This window comes from Paramormyrops kingsleyae, chromosome 22 (assembly GCF_048594095.1).
Source record: "Paramormyrops kingsleyae isolate MSU_618 chromosome 22, PKINGS_0.4, whole genome shotgun sequence".
NCBI lineage: Eukaryota > Metazoa > Chordata > Actinopteri > Osteoglossiformes > Mormyridae > Paramormyrops > Paramormyrops kingsleyae.
The window spans coordinates 6,812,971-6,831,209 of NC_132818.1; the positions used below are offsets into that span (position 1 = coordinate 6,812,971).

Below are 18,239 nucleotides of genomic sequence, written 5' to 3' on the forward strand. Positions count from 1 at the left end.
GCACCCCCATGTGACCCCCGTAGAGGGTGGCAGATGTGAGCCTGTATTTCGCTGAGCATGGCTCCCATCCAGGACAGCTGGCATATTGCGTCTCTGGTGGGCCCTGGGCTGTTGCTCCCGCTGTTTTGCCATGGCAGTATCGACGGCTGCCCGTGCCACATGATATCTAATATTCTTGCCCTATTGCCTCTGACTAGCACTCCGGGGGCTTAATTTCATCCGCAGAAATGCTTCAGTCGAGTTTTCTGGCGGCCGCCACTTGAGCGACGTGGGAGTGGACTGGGGGCACGTTCTGTACTCGCGAAGCGGAGAAGCGCAGCTTAAACACGGACCGGGCTGCGCGGGTCGGTTGGCAACAGCATGTTAGAGCCGGCCTCCCCGTGATTGGATGGCCTCCCGTCCAGGGGGTGTGAAATGGCGACGGCCGAAGCATCATGATTGGCTGGCGCGTCGCCGGGCTGCGTCCGTCCGTCGCTGTGAGTCAGCGCCCTGGCAGGCCGTGCCGTGTGAAGGAAACATCACGAATCATTACTCACTCAGCGGTTATGTAAGCTGAACAGCTCGAATTTGTTCTCCCCATTATCGCTGTATTAAATTCTCATCCCTGTAACGACTGCTGGAAAAGCAATAAGGTCGCTCTTTGTGCCTCTATGACGGGTGTGGTACCTCTTTTTACATTTTTATCCCTGCAGTGATGTCCCTCACGGAGTCCATCTCAGTGTCGGCAGCCCTGAGGGTCCCATCGCTCTGTGTTTACATCTGGCCGTGTAGTTCCAGCTTACAGGAAAACAGTATGGTCAGAGAGGTTCTGATGGCAGGTGCCTGGACGTGACGCAGCCAAGTGTCAAATTAGTGCTTGCTGCTGTTCCTTTGATTCACGTGGTTGGTCCAGTGTGGCTATCTTATTAGTCTCTGTGTGTCGGGATGGGTCGCGGGGGTTGATGTCATGCTCGTAAAGACGCGCAGCCATTTTGAAGCCCGCGGCGGCCCTCGGGTAGCATTGTCACCCGACCCACCGTAGTGGCACCGAGGCGTGGCTCTCGTTCCTGCATCTTCATTGGTTGGTGCTTTGCCCTCACTAAGGGGCCATCTGGCAGAATGCCCGCAAACACCTTATCCACCGGGACAAGGGGGCCTTGTTGCCTCTAGGCTCCTAAAGCCCCCGCCCCCACGCCCCCCCCCCCCTGCCCCCAGAGCCTGCTCATTCTTCCTGCCTCTTGTCCTATAAGGATGACTCTAGGGTGGTTTCCCTGACAACTGGTCTAAGCAAAGTGCACAGGCTGAGAGTGGGAGGCGGGCAGGTGGGTACCACGGTGTTGACCCGCATCTCACTGCTGGGCTTCACTCTGCTCACCGCGCCATTGTGTCATCATGCTCTGCTCTCAGTGGTCGCAGCTGGGAGCTTCAAACGATAACAGTTACAACCATAGAAACCAGTTTGCACCTCTGTCCCCTGTGAAGGGATATTAGCTGAATGTTAGTTGGTGCCCATTGTGTTATTTTACTACGATTGATTCACTAATCGGATGTCTTTGGGCAGGAGACGTTTGCGGTTTCTCGCACACAGTCTGAAGGTGCCTACTATACTCTCTGATATGTCAGCACTATACTGCTATAACCCTCTCACTGCAACAGTGCTGTAACCCTCTCACTGCAACAGTGCTGTAACCCTCTCACTGCCATACTGCTGTGATCCTCCCACTGCCATTGTGCTTTAAACCCTCTCGCTGTCATAGTACTGTAACCCTCTCACTCTCATAGTACTGTAACCCTCTCCCTGTCTCACTGCCATAGTGCTGTAACCCTCTCCCTGTCTCACTGTCATAGTGCTGTAACCCTCTCCCTGTCTCACTGCCATAGTACTGTAACCCTCTCCCTGTCTCACTGCCATAGTACTGTAACCCTCTCCCTGTCTCACTGTCATAGTACTGTAACCCTCTCCCTGTCTCACTGTCATAGTGCTGTAACCCTCTCACTGCCATAGTACTGTAACCCTCTCCCTGTCTCACTGTCATAGTGCTGTAACCCTCTCCCTGTCTCACTGCCATAGTACTGTAACCCTCTCCCTGTCTCACTGTCATAGTGCTGTAACCCTCTCCCTGTCTCACTGCCATAGTACTGTAACCCTCTCCCTGTCTCACTGTCATAGTGCTGTAACCCTCTCCCTGTCTCACTGTCATAGTACTGTAACCCTCTCACTGTCATAGTACTGTAACCCTCTCCCTGTCTCACTGTCATAGTACTGTAACCCTCTCCCTGTCTCACTGTCATAGTACTGTAACCCTCTCCCTGTCTCACTGCCATAGTGCTGTAACCCTCTCCCTGTCTCACTGTCATAGTACTGTAACCCTCTCCCTGTCTCACTGCCATCGTGCTGTAACCCTCTCCCTGTCTCACTCTCATAGTACTGTAACCCTCTCCCTGTCTCACTGCCATAGTGCTGTATCCCTGTCACTGTCATAGTACTGTAACGCTCTCTTTGTCTCACTGCTGTAATTCCCACTCAGTCCCTTTGCTGTAATCCTCTCTCTGTCTCACTACCGTAATCTTCTCCCTATCTCACTGCAGTAATCATCCCCTGTCTCTCTGCCATAATTTTCTCCAAGTGACACTGCTATAATCCTCTTCCTGTCTTACTGCCATAATCCTCCCTGTCTCATTATTGTAATCCTTTCCCTGTCTCACTGTCGTAATTGTCTCCCTTTGTCGCTGCTGTAATTCTCTCACTCTCCTTGCTATAATCCTTTCCCTGTCTCATTGATGTAATCCTCCCCGTCTCACTGCTGTAATACTCTAGCTGTCTCACTACCGTAACTCACTTGTTCCTGTCTCACTGCTGTAATCTTCCTTGTCTCACTGTCATAATCCTCTCCCTGTCTCACTGTTGTAATATTCTCCCTGTCTCACTGTTTTAATTCTCTTCCTGTCACATTGTCATAATCCTCTCACTGTCTCACTGCCCCAGTCATCTTACTGTCTCACTGTCATAAATATTTTCACTGCCATAGTGCCGTAATCCTCTCCCTGTCTCACTGCCTCAATTCCCTTATAGCCCCACTGCCGTAACCCTATCTGCTGCATAATCATAATGGCCTGCTTTCCATGCAGACGTTTTCTGTGTGGTCTCACCTGTACCCGGTAGGTACACGCTCGCACACGCGCTCACATAAACGCACACCTGAGGCATAGGTGTGATTGTGCAGGTAGGTCTTTGATAGAAGCTCTTCATGGCTGCTTGTTTTGCCCGCTCGCGGTCTCTTATCTTCACACGGAGCCATTAGCGGGTAGTCCCAATTGTTCTTCCAGATTCTTTGTTTTTGTTGCTTTTAAAAACGGCTGCACTTGTGATAAGATTAAACAAGGGGCTCAGATAATCCCAAAGTGGTTGCAGCTGTGAGACATCGTGGGGTTGAGGGGGCGGGAGCTGTGGTGGTCCTCAGTGAGGCCCAGGTGGGCCCAGATGTACTTGATTTCTTGGTCTATCTCACCACGATCTCCTTGCTGAAGGTGGCCAGCACAATGCTTGCCAAAAACAGAGGAGTCCGATAAACCCGTTATCAGAAGTTCACACGGCGGCATGTTTGTTTTGCTGGATTAGCTTTTTTAAAAAATCTCACTTCCTGCTGTCCTGATACGGCACACCTGAGCCGTCGCATAAAAGATACTGTGACCATTATATCGCATTACATCACCCAGGCTGTGGTCCAGCCGCCCAGTGTTAAGCTGATAACGGCCTTAATGCTGCTGCTCTGCACTGGAGACTCACTTGGAGGCTGAGCCTGAGCTTCCGCATTCCGGCAATGAAAGATGGTGGGAAATTTCGGGAAGATGAGGAGGGACTCTGTATAAGGTCAGAGGTATAAGAACCAGTTGATGGGGGGAAGGTGGGGGGTCGCTTTCTTTGATTTAAGCTGGAATAGGATGTGAGGTCGGAGGATGAGTTGTCATCACTCCTCAATATTCTGGTTTATCATCCCCAGTCAGTGAGTGAGTGTGTGTTGGGGGGGGGGAACTGGGGGGTTTGTGAGTCTGGGAGCCAGAACCATCTATTCCGGCTTCTTCCCGTTTTTCTCAGTCCAAGCCCAGGAGTCTTGTTTTTTTCCCCTCTCCCTTCTCCCATGATGCCCCATGGCACCCGGTTCCCCCCCGGTGGCGGAAGCAGTCTGTGGAAAAAGGAGGTGGGAGCTTTTCTCACAGTCCGCCGTTACGGGATGAGTCATACACGAGGCCCCAGGAGTCGTGACTCATTTCTGGCAAACCGGCGACCGTCCCATTAATGTCACGTCGAGGACAACAATAGCCGTGTTTAATACCCCCGTACACATCCGAGTATGTGTGGAATTTTTGGAACAAAGCTGGAAGCTTTAATCCTCCAATTAAGGGCACAAATTGAGGAGCTGATGAAGCCCAGGGGAGTGTGGGAAGCCTCCTAACCTCTGACCCCTGTCACCTCTGACCCTGTCACCTCTGGCCCTCACTGACGGACAGTGGACATCTTGCTTGTGCGGCAGTCCTGGCTTTAAGTGTGTGTGCGGTGGTGTTATCTGATGGTAACGGACTTGTGGTAGATGTGAGTTCAGGTTCTGTTTCGGATGGGCTTGTGTCAGAACTTTCGAAGTTTACGGGGAAGTTAACTCCTGTGCGACCTGCCGCGGGTCATGCCTCCTGCCACACATGCGGACAGTATCACCCGACACACGTGTTACGTTCCAGACAAACCCATTCATACCCTGTCACCCTCCTGCTCTGTAAACACGTCCAACACTCAGGAAACTTCTTTGGAAATTTCCAGGTAAACGTACACAAAAAGATCATTGATGGGCGGACAACAGGTGGTGCCTGTCCACATGCGATAATGTTCCTTGTGACCTTTGGGTGGCGCTGTTTTTCAGAAAACAGATTAAGGAGATTTGGGGATTAAAGGTGCAGCTAATTTGGCAAGGCACCCCCCCCCCTGTGCCATCACCTCTGTGCTGCATGCTGGGCTCTCCGTAACTCCACCCCTTCTTTCATTTTCCCCTTCTATCTTGCTTTCTTCTTTAGCAGTGGTTTATAATCCCCCTTTTTACCAAATTCCACAGCGCAACCAATGTTTTTTTAACCCCCATTAAAAGTGTCTGTGTAAATCTGTGTGTGTGTTTGTGTGTGTGTGAAGAACCCCCCCCCCCCAGCCTGGCAGGACGGGCCAAGCGATACAGCCATGGTGTCTCGGCTCTCAGATTCTTACAGCGTCAGTGGCACAGGCTGGTCTTTCCGGACTCTTCTGCCAGCATCTCCAGCAGGTGTCAACTAAAGGGGGTGGGGGGGTGGTGGTTGAGGAGCTGATGAAGCCCAGGGGAGTGTGGGAAGCCTCCTACAAGGAGGGGGGGTGGTGGTTCAGGGGGGTGTTGAGAAAGGCTGGGAGCTGGGGTCTCAGGCGTAACAAGGATAGGAAGCAGGAAATATGGTTAATGAATGGTGTCGAGAAGCCCGGGGAGCGTGTGTGTCTGTCTGTGTGTGTCTGTCTGTGTGTGTCTGTCTGTGTGTGTGTGTGTGTGTGTGTGTGTGTGTGCGTATTTGTGTGTCTATGTGTGTCTGTGTGTGTGTGTGTGTGTGTGTGTCTGTGTGTGTGTGTCTGTGTCTGTGTGTCTGTGTGTGTCTGTCTGTGTGTGTGTGTGTGTCTGTGTGTGTCTGTCTGTGTGTCTGTCTGTGTGTGTCTGTCTCTGTGTCTGTCTCTGTGTCTGTGTGTGTCTGTCTCTGTGTCTGTGTGTGTCTGTCTGTGTGTCTGTCTGTGTGTGTGTGTGTGTGTGTGTCTGTGTGTGTGTGTCTGTCTGTCTGTGTGTGTGTGTGTGTCTGTGTGTGTGTGTGTCTGTCTGTGTGTGTGTGTCTGTGTGTGTGTGTGTGTGTGTCTGTCTCTGTGTCTGTGTCTGTCTGTGTCTGTCTGTGTGTGTGTCTGTGCGTCTGTGTGTGTGTGTGTCTGCGTGTGTGTGTCTGTGTGTGTGTGTGTCTGTGTGTGTGTGTGTCTGCGTGTGTGTGTGTGTGTGTGTGTGTCTGCGTGTGTGTGTGTGTGTGTGTGTGTCTGCGTGTGTGTGTGTGTGTGTGTCTGTGTGTGTGTGTGTGTGTGTCTGTGTGTGTGTGTGTGTGTTGAGCTCAGTGTTATCCTCCAGGTTTGGGTAGTTTGAGGATCACATTCACCCCTCTTCAGGGTCACTGCGTGTTCGGATCAGACGGAATTCCAGGCCATGCGGCATCACCAGGTACCTGTCAGCGCCCCCCCTGCCCCACCCCCCCAGATCCCATAAAGGCCCATTCAGCTCAGTCAGCGTTCAGTTGGGTATCCGGCCTGCTATCTGCCTGTATCTGCCCAACTAATCCCCCCCCCCCCCGAATGCAACTGTTCTGCTGTTTGAGGGCAGACAGATCACCCATCCGATCGTGAGGGGGGCTGCATCGGCAATAGGGGTGGGACATGGAGAGTGCGCGGGGGGGTGTGTATCACCAGGTTCGAGCTCCGAGCTCCTGTGTGTGTCTGTGTCTCTGTGTGTCTGCGTGTGTGTGCGCGGTCAAGCCGAGTAACACAGCCGCCATTCACATTAACGTCCTGCATTAGTCGCTCGAGTCACCATATGGTCATGTGATCTTACCTCTCAGTCAGTGTGGTAATCACTATGGAAACAGTAGCCGGCATCAAATTCGAACCCAGTCATCTGCAGTGCACATCGCTGATCCGTTTGAGCCAAAAACTACATGTACGGCCCGGTAAATGAGTAAGGATGATAATTAAGCAGCTCAGATCACAGCCGTGAGCGATTTGGATCCTGTACGCGCACACGCACACGCACACGCACACGCACACGCCCATAAACAGACACACGCTGCTGACTTGGATGTACAGGCTCTTTAATTAGTCTGAAGGCCCCGCCGGTCATGTGACGGCACACTCCGCGCTGCTGGCCGGGGCTAGCGGGATGGGGGGTCGGGGGATGATGGTGAAGGTTTTGGCTATGTGCCCATAGAAGAGCAAAAGTTTCCCACTACAGAACTGCTGCTGTTGTGTAAACAGCCGTCACTGTCAGCGCCTCAACAAAGAGAGGACTGTGCTGGGAGTCAGGAGAGAAAGGAAGGGGGAGTGTGTGTCTGTCTATCTCTGTATATCTATATGTGTGTGTGTCTATGTCTGTATATCTATGTGTGTATATGTGTATCAGTGTTTGTATATATGTGTGTGTGTGTCTGTGTCTATGTATGTATATGTATGTGTGTATATGTGTGTGTATCAATGTTTGTATATCTGTGTTTGTGTCTATGTTTGAATATCTATGTGTGTGCGTGTATCTATGTGTGTATATCTACGTGTGCTCCTGCCTGCCTGCCAGCCCTCTCTGTCTGTACAGGTAAAAGTTTGGCACGTCCCCCAGAGTGGCTCAGTCCTGTTGACGCTTGACTCATGCTGAGCTCCTTTCTCCCTGAGTGGCTGAAGAATCCTCCTCTGTATTTCTCCCCCTTCCTGCCCTGGGGCGGCACCTCTTCCTGGGGGCCAAGCAGCCCAGGAGCCTCTGTGTGTTTGACATGTGTGGGGGGGGTATCACAGAAGGTCAGTAACACAGAGTGCCAGCCGAACTGGGTCACCCTGGGCCACACTGGGACAAACTGGGCCACTGTGGGTCTTAATGGGGCACACCAGGCTATTCTAGGCCACTCCAGGCCACGCTGGTCCACATTCATCTATACTGGGCCATATTGGGCCATCCAAGGTCACACTGGGCCACTGGGTGACCGCTTTGACAGCTCATCCCTTTTCAGGTTCCTTAACAGCTGTTGTTTTCAGCGTTTCTTGTTTTATCGGTTCCTTACTCACTGTAGACAGATTGTTTGGGACTTTGATAATCTAGTCATCTGTTCACAGGTCGGACATTAAAGTGACTCAGCATTTTAACTTGCAGCCTCTCTGAGGCAGCAAACGTGGCGGCGTAGCCCCTTCGTGACGAACGGTGGAGCCGCAGCGCGAGCGGCCTGACCTTCCCGCTCCGTCACACGCTCGCTGCACGAGCTCGCAAATGGCACTTAATCGTGTGAGAGAACCTGCGCCGGTAGCTGATAAGAAGCCAGCAGGCTAAGCAGACCAGCCCTCGCAGTAAAAGCTTTTTTTTAATTCATAGAATTTTCCGTATCATGCCGTCAGTATTGGGGGGGGGGGGGGGTTTATTACTTTATTTGTTTGTCTGCTGTTTTTCATCCAGAGTGACACCCAGAGCCGTCACAGATAACGTGCTCCAGGGCACAGGGGCGAGGAAATCAGTGTGAAAGTCTCACTCTGTTAAGAGGAACCAGAGCTTTTTATTCTTCCTCAGGGGATTGTGGGTAATCGCAGCGTGTCCAAGAGTCAGGGATTATACTGTCTGCCCAGTAACCTGGAAACACTCCATTCACACGGCCTGGCAGGACGGTTCACGCCAGGGACAGTCCCAGAGCTTCCTGGAGCCCCCCAGGCCTGTCCTCCCCGTGGGGGGGGGTCGCTCATGGTCCAGACTCCCCCCGCTCTGTCTGCCCTCTGACTTCGCCTGTGCTTCCGAGACGTGGCGCCGGCCAGCCAAGGTCAGGCACATCAGGGCCGTTAGGAAGTGCCAAATGCTGTTGTGTTTTCATCTGCGGTGCGGAACCTTCACTTGGCGCCCTTTCATGGGTGTCTGGACATGGAGGGGTGGGTGGATAAATGGGTTAGACACCCCCCCTCCCAGATCACTCTGGCAATAAACTGGACCGAAAGTGTTGTCTCTACATGGGATGAGCTGGCGGTTCGTGGTCATGGTCACAGTCCTGGTTGCGGTCATGGTCCTGGGCGCGGTTATCGTGCTGGTCACGCCCTCATGGCTGGTGGGGCTCTGCTTTAAAGCCCTTCACTTTTACTACACCTCATAAAGGGCCATAAATATCTGCGTCTCGCCGGGTCGACCTGCCCGGATCGCTTTCGCGTGTTTATCTGTGACGACAGCTCTCGTCCCTCATTGGCTGTCGCTGTGCCCTTTGACCCTGCCTGTGTATAGGCGTGCCCATGAATGTACCAACATGGCTCCGCATGACGGGTGTGAGCCTGGCTGATTCAGTGAGAGGGCTCATGCCCACAGCCCCCCCCCCCCGAGTCACTCCATGCACCGTTGGTGGTCTGCGGCTCGCCGGATCCCACCATCCTCTCGGCAGGTGTTAGCGACCTCCCCAGTCCCCAGCTGCTCTTCTCAGAGCCCCCCCACGAGCCCCCATCCCGGGCTAGGAGGCCGTTTTCCCCCCTTATAAGCCACCAGGTGTGTGGATTAAAAGTCCTATATTATGTGGGCCCAGCTTCTCTCCACCCAGACGGCAGCTTCAGCGTTAAACTAAACAGCAGCACTGCAGCACGACGTCCTGAGGCCCTCATCCGCGACCCATCGGGCCCCAGGTTCAGAACCGGCTCTCTGAGCATGAGACCCAGAGCAGGACAGCCCCCCCCAGTACCGAGGGAGACTTTTCTGTGCCTGAGCTGCCAGCAGGTGGGGGTGGGGGGGGTGTCACACTGTGGGATCGATCTGCAACCCCCCCAATACCCCCGAGGGTCAGTCTGACCCCCACTGTCCCCTTCCCTAAGGATAGCCCCCCCCCCCCCCCACTAGAGGGGGCAGCTGGTGACATGTGCCAACTTCCCTGCTCCTCTGGCCCTAGTAACCCCCCCCTGCCATGCCCCCCAACCATTCCTGCCCAGAACTGCCCCTGCCGGCTCACCCGGGGCCTGTCAGGGGGCAGAAGGAGAGGAGGGCCAGCTGGACAAAGGCATGCAGGGGGAGCTGACTAAGGGGGGGGCTAATCGTGTGTTAAACTGGCTTTTTTCTGCCCGGTGAAGCGTCTACCGAGGGGGGGTGTAATTACACGCCGTGAGCGGGGGGTGCAGGTATGTTTTAATCCGTCGCTCCCCGTTTTGGATGGGAGGCCCACCTGGGGCCCTCCCTTACGTCACTGCTCCCGCCCGAAGGAGCTCAGACAAAGGCACCGTCCAGGTGTGGGGGCCACCCGCTGCTTGCTGCCAAGGTATGTGAGCGACGCCCCTCTCCCATGATGCACTGCTGCAAGGCCCTGCGGACGAAGTGGCAGGAGAGGAAACTTGGCGTCAAGGCTAACTTGGGATTTGTGGCCCGTGAGACAGGAAATCATAAACCTGAGTGCCTTGGCACTCTGTGCAGGCCTGCAGTGCCCTTTGGATAGCGCCCCCTGTTTGTTTGGGGGTATAACAGCATGCGGCCCGTTTGAAACCTGGAGGTCCTTCTGATCTTTATTTAATACATGATTTGGCACATTTGGGCTTGGGTCATGTGCACAGCTAGGCACGTACACGCTTACTATTACACATACACAGGCACAGAGATACACTCACACACACCCGTACACACAGCTTACACACACACATATACACACCATGATAACCTGTCACTGGATTATCATAGCCTGTCACTGTGATAACATGGTAACCTGTCACTGGATTATCATAGCCTGTCACTGTGAGACCATGGTAACCTGTCACTGGAGTATCATAGCCTGTCACTGTGAGACCATGGTAACCTGTCACTGGGGTACCATAGCCTGTCACTGTGAGACCATGGTAACCTGTCACTGGATTATCATAGCCTGTCACTGTGAGACCATGGTAACCTGTCACTGGGGTACCATAGCCTGTCACTGTGAGACCATGGTAACCTGTCACTGGAGTATCATAGCCGGTCACTGTGAGACCATGGTAACCTGTCACTGGATTATCATAGCCTGTCACTGTGAGACCATGGTAACCTGTCACTGGGGTACCATAGCCTGTCACTGTGAGACCATGGTAACCTGTCACTGGATTATCATAGCCTGTCACTGTGAGAGCATGGTAACCTGTCACTGGGGTATCATAGCCTGTCACTGTGATAACATGGTAACCTGTCACTGGGGTATCATAGCCTGTCACTGTGAGACCATGGTAACCTGTCACTGGAGTATCATAGCCTGTCACTGTGAGACCATGGTAACCTGTCACTGGGGTATCATAGCCTGTCACTGTGAGACCATGGTAACCTGTCACTGGAGTATCATAGCCTGTCACTGTGAGACCATGGTAACCTGTCACTGGGGTATCATAGCCTGTCACTGTGAGACCATGGTAACCTGTCACTGGAGTATCATAGCCTGTCACTGTGAGACCATGGTAACCTGTCACTGGGGTATCATAGCCTGTCACTGTGAGACCATGGTAACCTGTCACTGGGGTACCATAGCCTGTCACTGTGATTCCGTGATATCTTTTCACTGGGGTAAAGATGGTATCCTGTCACTGGAATTGTGTCATTACTTCACTATAACAGCAAGAAACCTCATCTCTGCTGACGACAGTTATTCAGACAGGTTGACGCAGACGAGTGTTCAACATTGAAGAACGATGATGATGACAATGAAATGACAATGTTGCAGATGCGAGCCGTGCCTGTCCGCCTGTCAGCACGCAGGATCGTTTCCCTGTAGCGGTCTCCTAGGTGACCGCGTGTGTTTGTAAATAACCTGCCATTGATGTGCTTTCGCTCACCTGCTGCGTGTGCAAGGCGTCTGCTCTGCTAGATGTGAACAGGTAATAAACACCCTCTCTCTTTCTCTCTCTCTCTCCCCCTCCCCCTCAGTGACATATTTGATGCCATGTTCCCTGTCACTCACATCGCCGGAGAGACCGTCATTCAGCAAGGTGAGGCGCCCAAGCATCTCTCTCTCACCCCTCAGTCTTGCCACCGTAAAGAGCTCCCTGTCACCCTGGATCTCACCTGCCTCCTATACAGCCTGCCTGTCACGTAGGTGGGTGAGGCTCAGTGGGCTAGGAACCTGTGTCTGTGATCGGATGGTTGTTGGTTCATATCCCGTGGCCGGCAGAGAGATGTCACCGTTGGGCCCCTGAGCGAGGCCCTTAACCCCCGATTGCTCCCGGGACTGGCCGGCCCTTTGCACAGCTCTTTGGATAAAGGCGTCTGTCATTTGACAGTTTTTCATGTCCCACTCACCACTTCTGCTCCTCCACCTTTTCTCTGTTTTGCTGTTTGGAGCTGAAGGTCTTGTTTCAGCAGATGTCTTTCCCACCTCTCAGCAGCCAACTCCCGCTCTCTCCCACCTGCATCAGCCTGCGTCTGTCCTAATTCGGTCCCAAGGACGCCGGTGCGCAGCGTGGTGAGCTCACCCCTCTGAACCCCCCCCCCCCACCCGGCTGGTGTTCACTGGCCCCCGGTGGTGAGAAACGGCCATTTCCTTCTGCTGAGAGAGGCCCGGAATAAAAGCCGGGGGAACGGCCCCATTGTTTTGGGGTGGAATCGTTCCATTTGGTTAAACTCTGGCACTGGAGCAAATTCCGAAAAAAAAAAAAGTCTCTGTTTTTCTCCTCGTTCCTTTTAAAGAAACTCCCTGCGGTCTGGTTTTGGCGCTGGCCGATCCAGGTCTGCGGGGGCCTCCCGCCGTTCTCAGGCTCGAGCCCTGGATTTGGTGCTCCTTTCCGGGGGGGTGGCCGTTGTATCCGGTCATGGGGGGGCGGGCAGGAAGCCTTTTGGAGGATTTCTAATATTCTGCAATTCACACGGTGGTCTGCGTGCCGGTGGGGACCAGAGACATTCATGCGCGCTACCGCAGGTCTGCCTAATGACACGCTGCGCAGCCGCGCTGCAGCGACACGCCACATGTGTGCCAGTCAGGAGTGTGCATTAAACTACGGGCTGATGTTCAGCATTCTCATCGCCGTAGACACTCGTCTGTACGTACACAGACAGTGACATGTGGGTGTACCTGCACCGACGACTGGCACGCGGGTGGTCCATAAGGCCTGACGTGGATAAGAGCATCCATGCCCTGCCTCTTTGGCCTATTGTCAAAGGTCTCTCCAAGAACCGGCCAAACACAGCTTATGATACCTGAGCTGCCATCTTCTATAAATGGCCTGTGTCCTACCGGCACCGCGTGGCTCAGCGGGTTAGAATGCTGCGCTTCTGACCATAAGGTCATAGGTTTGAATCTCTGGGTCAGCAGAGAAATTTGGGCCCCCAGGTGGCCTGAGGACAGTCTGACCCTTGCTTTGGATGAAAAAGTCGGCTAAAAAAAATAAAATGCAGTGTGTCTGTTGTTTTTCTATGTAGTGAGTGAATGAATTAGGGAAGGGGTGCATAGGGAGTGTGTTAATGTACAGTGTGTGAGAGAGAGAAAGAGTGTATTAGTTAAATATTTGCTTGCCCTCAGTTTCTCGGGTGGGTAGGGAGCAGAACAAAAGCCTGTGAAGTGTGTGAGATAGCATATTGGGGGGGTTAGGAAGGAAGTGGAGGGAGAGAAAGCGGGTGACAGGGAGGAGGGAGAGAGGGCGTCTGAACGGCAGGAGGCGTCGCGAGGAACGGCGATGGGCGGGATGCGCACACCCCTCCGGTGAGATTCATCCTTGCTGTGATTTATTACCGCCCCCCCCCCCCTCTGCCCAATATTAATTAGCCCCGTGAACTCTGGTGAACCTCACTGGGAACACGCCCTGTGACTGATTCACACACAGAAGCAGCTTGGTCGTTAAGGCGGGCGGGCAGGGCGGGGGGGGTCACCAAACAGACCATGTCAGCTTTTAGAAGATGGAAGAAAGTCATATATCCTGGCTGATCTCTCGCCGGCTAATTGTGTCAAATACTCTCAGGTGAGTCCTTTGAGTAATGGTAGGTGTTCTTTTTTTGGAGGGGGGGGGCGGTTACATACCTTCCCCCTGCCTACTGTCTGACCTGCTTCATTAATTACCAAGTCTTTCCTCGCTATTACCAAGCGAAGACAGAGCCTTCAGCAGAGCGACCAGCGTCCGTCACACAAAGGCCTTTTTCAGCTCAGCTCTGGGCATCACTGATATAAGTCGGCCGATTTCGGTGCGCGCTGTTCCCCCGGAACCCACCGGGGGCAGAGCTGAAGCGGCCCAGGGTCAGGGGCTCCTGTGCACACCTCACTGTGGACGGCAGTGTGCCTTAGGCTGCCAGTGAAGTGGTGCGGGGTGAATCTCCTTATCTTCACTTTGTGGTAGGAAGGTGTGGGGCTGTGTATCGACCCAGTGAGTGGGTCTAATCTCCTAGTATGGGGAAATGTTCGCTGTGGCGTGTTTGTTAGCAGGCAGGAATGCCCCATTTGAGAGGGCTGGAGGTAGGGTTAGCTGGTGGGGGCGGGTCACTGCTGTGGGGGGGTTCATCAATTGGCTTAATGCTGTCTCGTCCTCCACAGGTGATGAAGGGGACAACTTCTATGTGATCGACCAGGGGGAGGTGGATGTGAGTAAAAACACGAGTGTCTACACTGATCACACTGAGATTTGTCTGAAAAATCATGTGTCCGTCCATCTCCTTCACAACCCAGGGTACATCCCTGCAAAAAGGAACCTACTGCCCATTATGTAAGGAATTACTATCTGTCCACTTTCCCTCTTCATTAAGGCTGGAGCCCAGCAGCGGTGGCTTAGAGTTCGGTAGCTAAATATTGAGAATTATCCCGTTGTCGTTTGTGGCCCCTTCTCAAGCTGCAACCTCTGTTCTTCAAGACAGAAAGTGTTAGATAACGGTCTCAGTTTACAATGTTTCCCTCAAAATCTTTCCATAACATGGAAGGCTTTTCTACTAACCCAAAAATGCGTGTGACAGGGGCCCAGTGCATCCGGTCGTCCCAACTTCCCACGCTGATTCATTTGTACAGATGCTTCTTATGAGATTGTAGTTATGGCTGGATGGGAAGATTTTCCCCTGTTTCCCCCTATCTTGCTGATCTGGCAGTCACTATGGCGATGTAACAGTCGCTGCATGTTCTTGCTAGGGGACGATCGGAGTCCCCTGCTTGTTTAGGGTAATGACTCATGCCTGTTGTGTCTGCGGAAGCTGCAACTGAGGCTAGATAATTGCTTAATTTGCATGTAATCCGGGGGCGTCCATATAGGGTATCCCCGGGTCACGTTCACGCCGGCGGTCAAGGGGTAGGCAGGAGCACGGTCGGGAGACACCGGATCTCCAGCTTGTCAGGGAAAAGCAAGACCAGATCACTCCAGAACAATAAGGTCTTGTTGCTTTGAGCGATTTCTACTTAAAGGGAATGATCTGGTTGAGTGCAACACGGACACGCTGGTGACTCTCTGAAGGGCGAGAAGCCGCAGCAGAGACAGCAGTCATTGTTTCCCGCGCCGACCTAGGTGCCAGATTGCGGCAATCGTGGCAAGACAGGTGGGTGGGAAAGATACGGCAAAACAGAAAAGTGTTATCGCCTTACGTTAGAAGAGGGAGTGATAAGGGGCTCAGGGAGCCCACCAGAGGGTAACCTGGCTCTCCGGCGAGCCTGGGGAGCCCGGGCCCCGACTGTGGCAGGACAGAGATGCGTCTGAGACTGAGGGAGCGAGATTCCTCTCATGCCGAACCCATCCTGAACGTGCTGGGCTTCTAAGCCAGGGATGTTTACACAAGATATGCTGTTTCACTTCTGAGGATATCTCCAATGCAAATCCTGCCACTTTTGTTCTAAGGAGACGATAAGGAGAGATCCTGAGACAAGGAAAGTGGTCTTATGGAAGTGCATTCCTCATTTATTTATCAGTTTATCCTTCCTGTCTCTCTCTCTTTCACACACACACACACACACACACACACACACACTCAGCAGCTGCACCGTCCTGCCGTAACTTACCTCACTGCCATCTCCCCATCTTTCATCTCGAGGGTCACAGAGTTAAAAGGAGTCAGCAGCCTGACCTCCCCTTCCCCACCCGGAAGACTCGGAAATCCATCCATTAGCTGAACTAAGCATGCCCCCCCCACCCACCCCCCGCCCATAACACAGTGAAACACACGCCGCTCACACAGCCGCACTTCCTCACACCCCTCAGGGCAGCAAAGGCAGGGGGTGCAGGGCCTGAACCCAATAATTCGTAAAATCAACAGAAGTGACCTTGTGGCAGCAGGTGGAACTGTATCTGGTGCTTGGGTGGGGGGGAATGGCTGGGCGCCGTGTGAGGTCGGCTGAGCGAGGTGCCCAGGAAGGAGGCCACCAAGGTCTCCCCGAGGGGGAGGCGTCTCAGTGTGGTTTTACTCAATCATGAGTTCTGAAGGCAAATATCTAGGAAGACACCACTCAGGGAGGGGGCTGGGGGGGGTTCAGGGGGCTTTTAAAGCCTCTTGCCCCAAGGGCGCAGAAAAAGATCAAACAGCAGAGAGAGCAGCACCATCAGACTAAAATCCCGGCAAATCTGGAAGGTGCTGTCCTGGAATGCGGTTGGGGGGAGTGTTTCGGTCCCGAGACTGACCCCCCCAGCGGTTAACCGTGACAGCATCCTGTCAGGCCCTACTTGTCCGGGCAGCATTCAGAACCGCGGGGTGTGAAATTAAATTAAATGAAGTTAAATGAAATGATGCTTTATTTGCTATTTGCACAAGTACAAATACAGGTATCCCATCCTGGGCTCCTTTCACATAAACACACAGCTGAGAGTGAAGCTTGGGTCCGAGCACTGGGTCGGCCATTTATTCAGCGCCCGGAGCATTTCAGAGGCTGGTCTGATGGTGGAGTCCTCTGTTCACATAAAACAAAGCTGGTTCTGATGACAGGCTTTCGCACCCAGTCACACTCAATAGCTGATGAACTTATGAGTCCCTCTTCGGCTTCCATCTGCCTGCTGAGGACTTGTGAATGAATTTTATGGAGCTTCCTCAGAGGCAGTTGAGAGTCTTACTCAGTTGTGTCCCCTGCTGACTCGGCTGAACCCTCTACTGACTCAATGTCCCCTGCTGACTCGGCTGAATCCTCTACTGACTCAATGTCCCCTGCTGACTTGGCTGAATCCTCTACTGACTCAGTGTCTCCTGCTGACTCGGCTGAATCCTCTACTGACTCAGTGTTTCCTGCTGACTCGGCTGAATCCTCTACTGACTCAGTGTCTCCTGCTGACTCGGCTGAATCCTCTACTGACTCAGTGTCTCCTGCTGACTCGGCTGAATCCTCTACTGACTCAGTGTCTCCTGCTGACTCTGTGTGTCCCCTGCTGACTCGGCTGAATCCTCTACTGACTCAGTGTCTCCTGCTGACTCTGTGTGTCCCCTGCTGACTCGGCTGAATCCTCTACTGACTCAGTGTCTCCTGCTGACTCTGTGTGTCCCCTGCTGACTCGGCTGAATCCTCTACTGACTCAGTGTCTCCTGCTGACTCTGTGTTTGTCCCCTGCTGACTCGGCTGTGTCCCTTTGTCAAAGGTGTACGTGAATGGCGAGTGGGTGACCAGCATTGGGGAGGGTGGCAGCTTCGGGGAGCTGGCACTCATCTATGGGACGCCGCGTGCCGCCACCGTCAAGGCCAAGACGGACCTGAAGCTGTGGGGCATAGACCGTGACAGCTACCGGCGCATCCTCATGGTGGGTCTCCTGCACGTGCACACACACACACCTTACCACTCTGTCTGAACTATATGAGGACATTTTCTCAAATCATTACCTGGGATGTAAGGAAAAATCATACCATATCTTACAGTAGATGAAACGGCTATAGTTTTTTTTGTTGTGTGTGGTCCCTGGGATTTGAACCCACAACCTTTGCATTATGAATACAGCCCTCTACTTGTTGAACTACAGGAACAGTAATCCACAGGAGCGCACAAAGAAGTTTGAACAATACCTTGGTGGGTGGGGGTGTTGGACCAAAGCACGGTCCTTGCACACTTCCCACATTTGTCATTTTTTATTATTTTTTTCATTAAAAATGTATTTATTTATTGAGTCTATTTATTTAATCATTCATTCATTCATTCATTTTTATAGTATTTTATTACTATTATTTTTTTATTATATTTTTAATTTACTTCATTATTAATACATTAGTATGAAATAAATAAAATGTATTTATTTATTTGCTTATTTATTTCTTTTTCTTTTGTCTGATGTCTTTCATATGTGGGTGTGGTACCTGTGTTTTGGTGACTCCAGCTTTGTAGAGTCCAAGTCAAATGTCACTATGAGGAAATTAAAGTGTGTCTGTCTGTCTGTCTATCTGTCTGTCTGTCTGGCCAGCCTCATTTGCAGGAATGTCTATTTAAACTCACGCAGGAACGTCTAATTATTTAAACTTGTCCTCAGAGACCTGAACACAGGCGTTGCAGAACATTCTCAGCCGGAGCCTTGTCTAGGACTCTGGTGAAAGAGTTTGCTGAGAGCTGTAGCTGAATCTCTCCTGAACGTTGGGCTTAGCGACATGCAG

At 52.6% G+C, this 18,239-nt stretch overlaps 1 protein-coding gene across 2 annotated transcripts in view; it reads left to right on the forward strand.

Annotated features, from left to right (window-relative positions):
* The window catches only part of prkar1b (protein kinase, cAMP-dependent, regulatory, type I, beta), a 43,518-nt gene that overhangs the window by 11,779 nt on the left and 13,500 nt on the right, over positions 1-18,239 (forward strand). For both annotated transcript variants that reach the window (XM_023810619.2, XM_023810620.2), the window contains exons 4-6: positions 11,655-11,716; positions 14,245-14,291; positions 17,243-17,401. In XM_023810619.2, the coding sequence (XP_023666387.1) occupies positions 11,655-11,716; positions 14,245-14,291; positions 17,243-17,401 (268 nt within the window). The remainder of the gene's footprint in view (positions 1-11,654; positions 11,717-14,244; positions 14,292-17,242; positions 17,402-18,239) is intronic.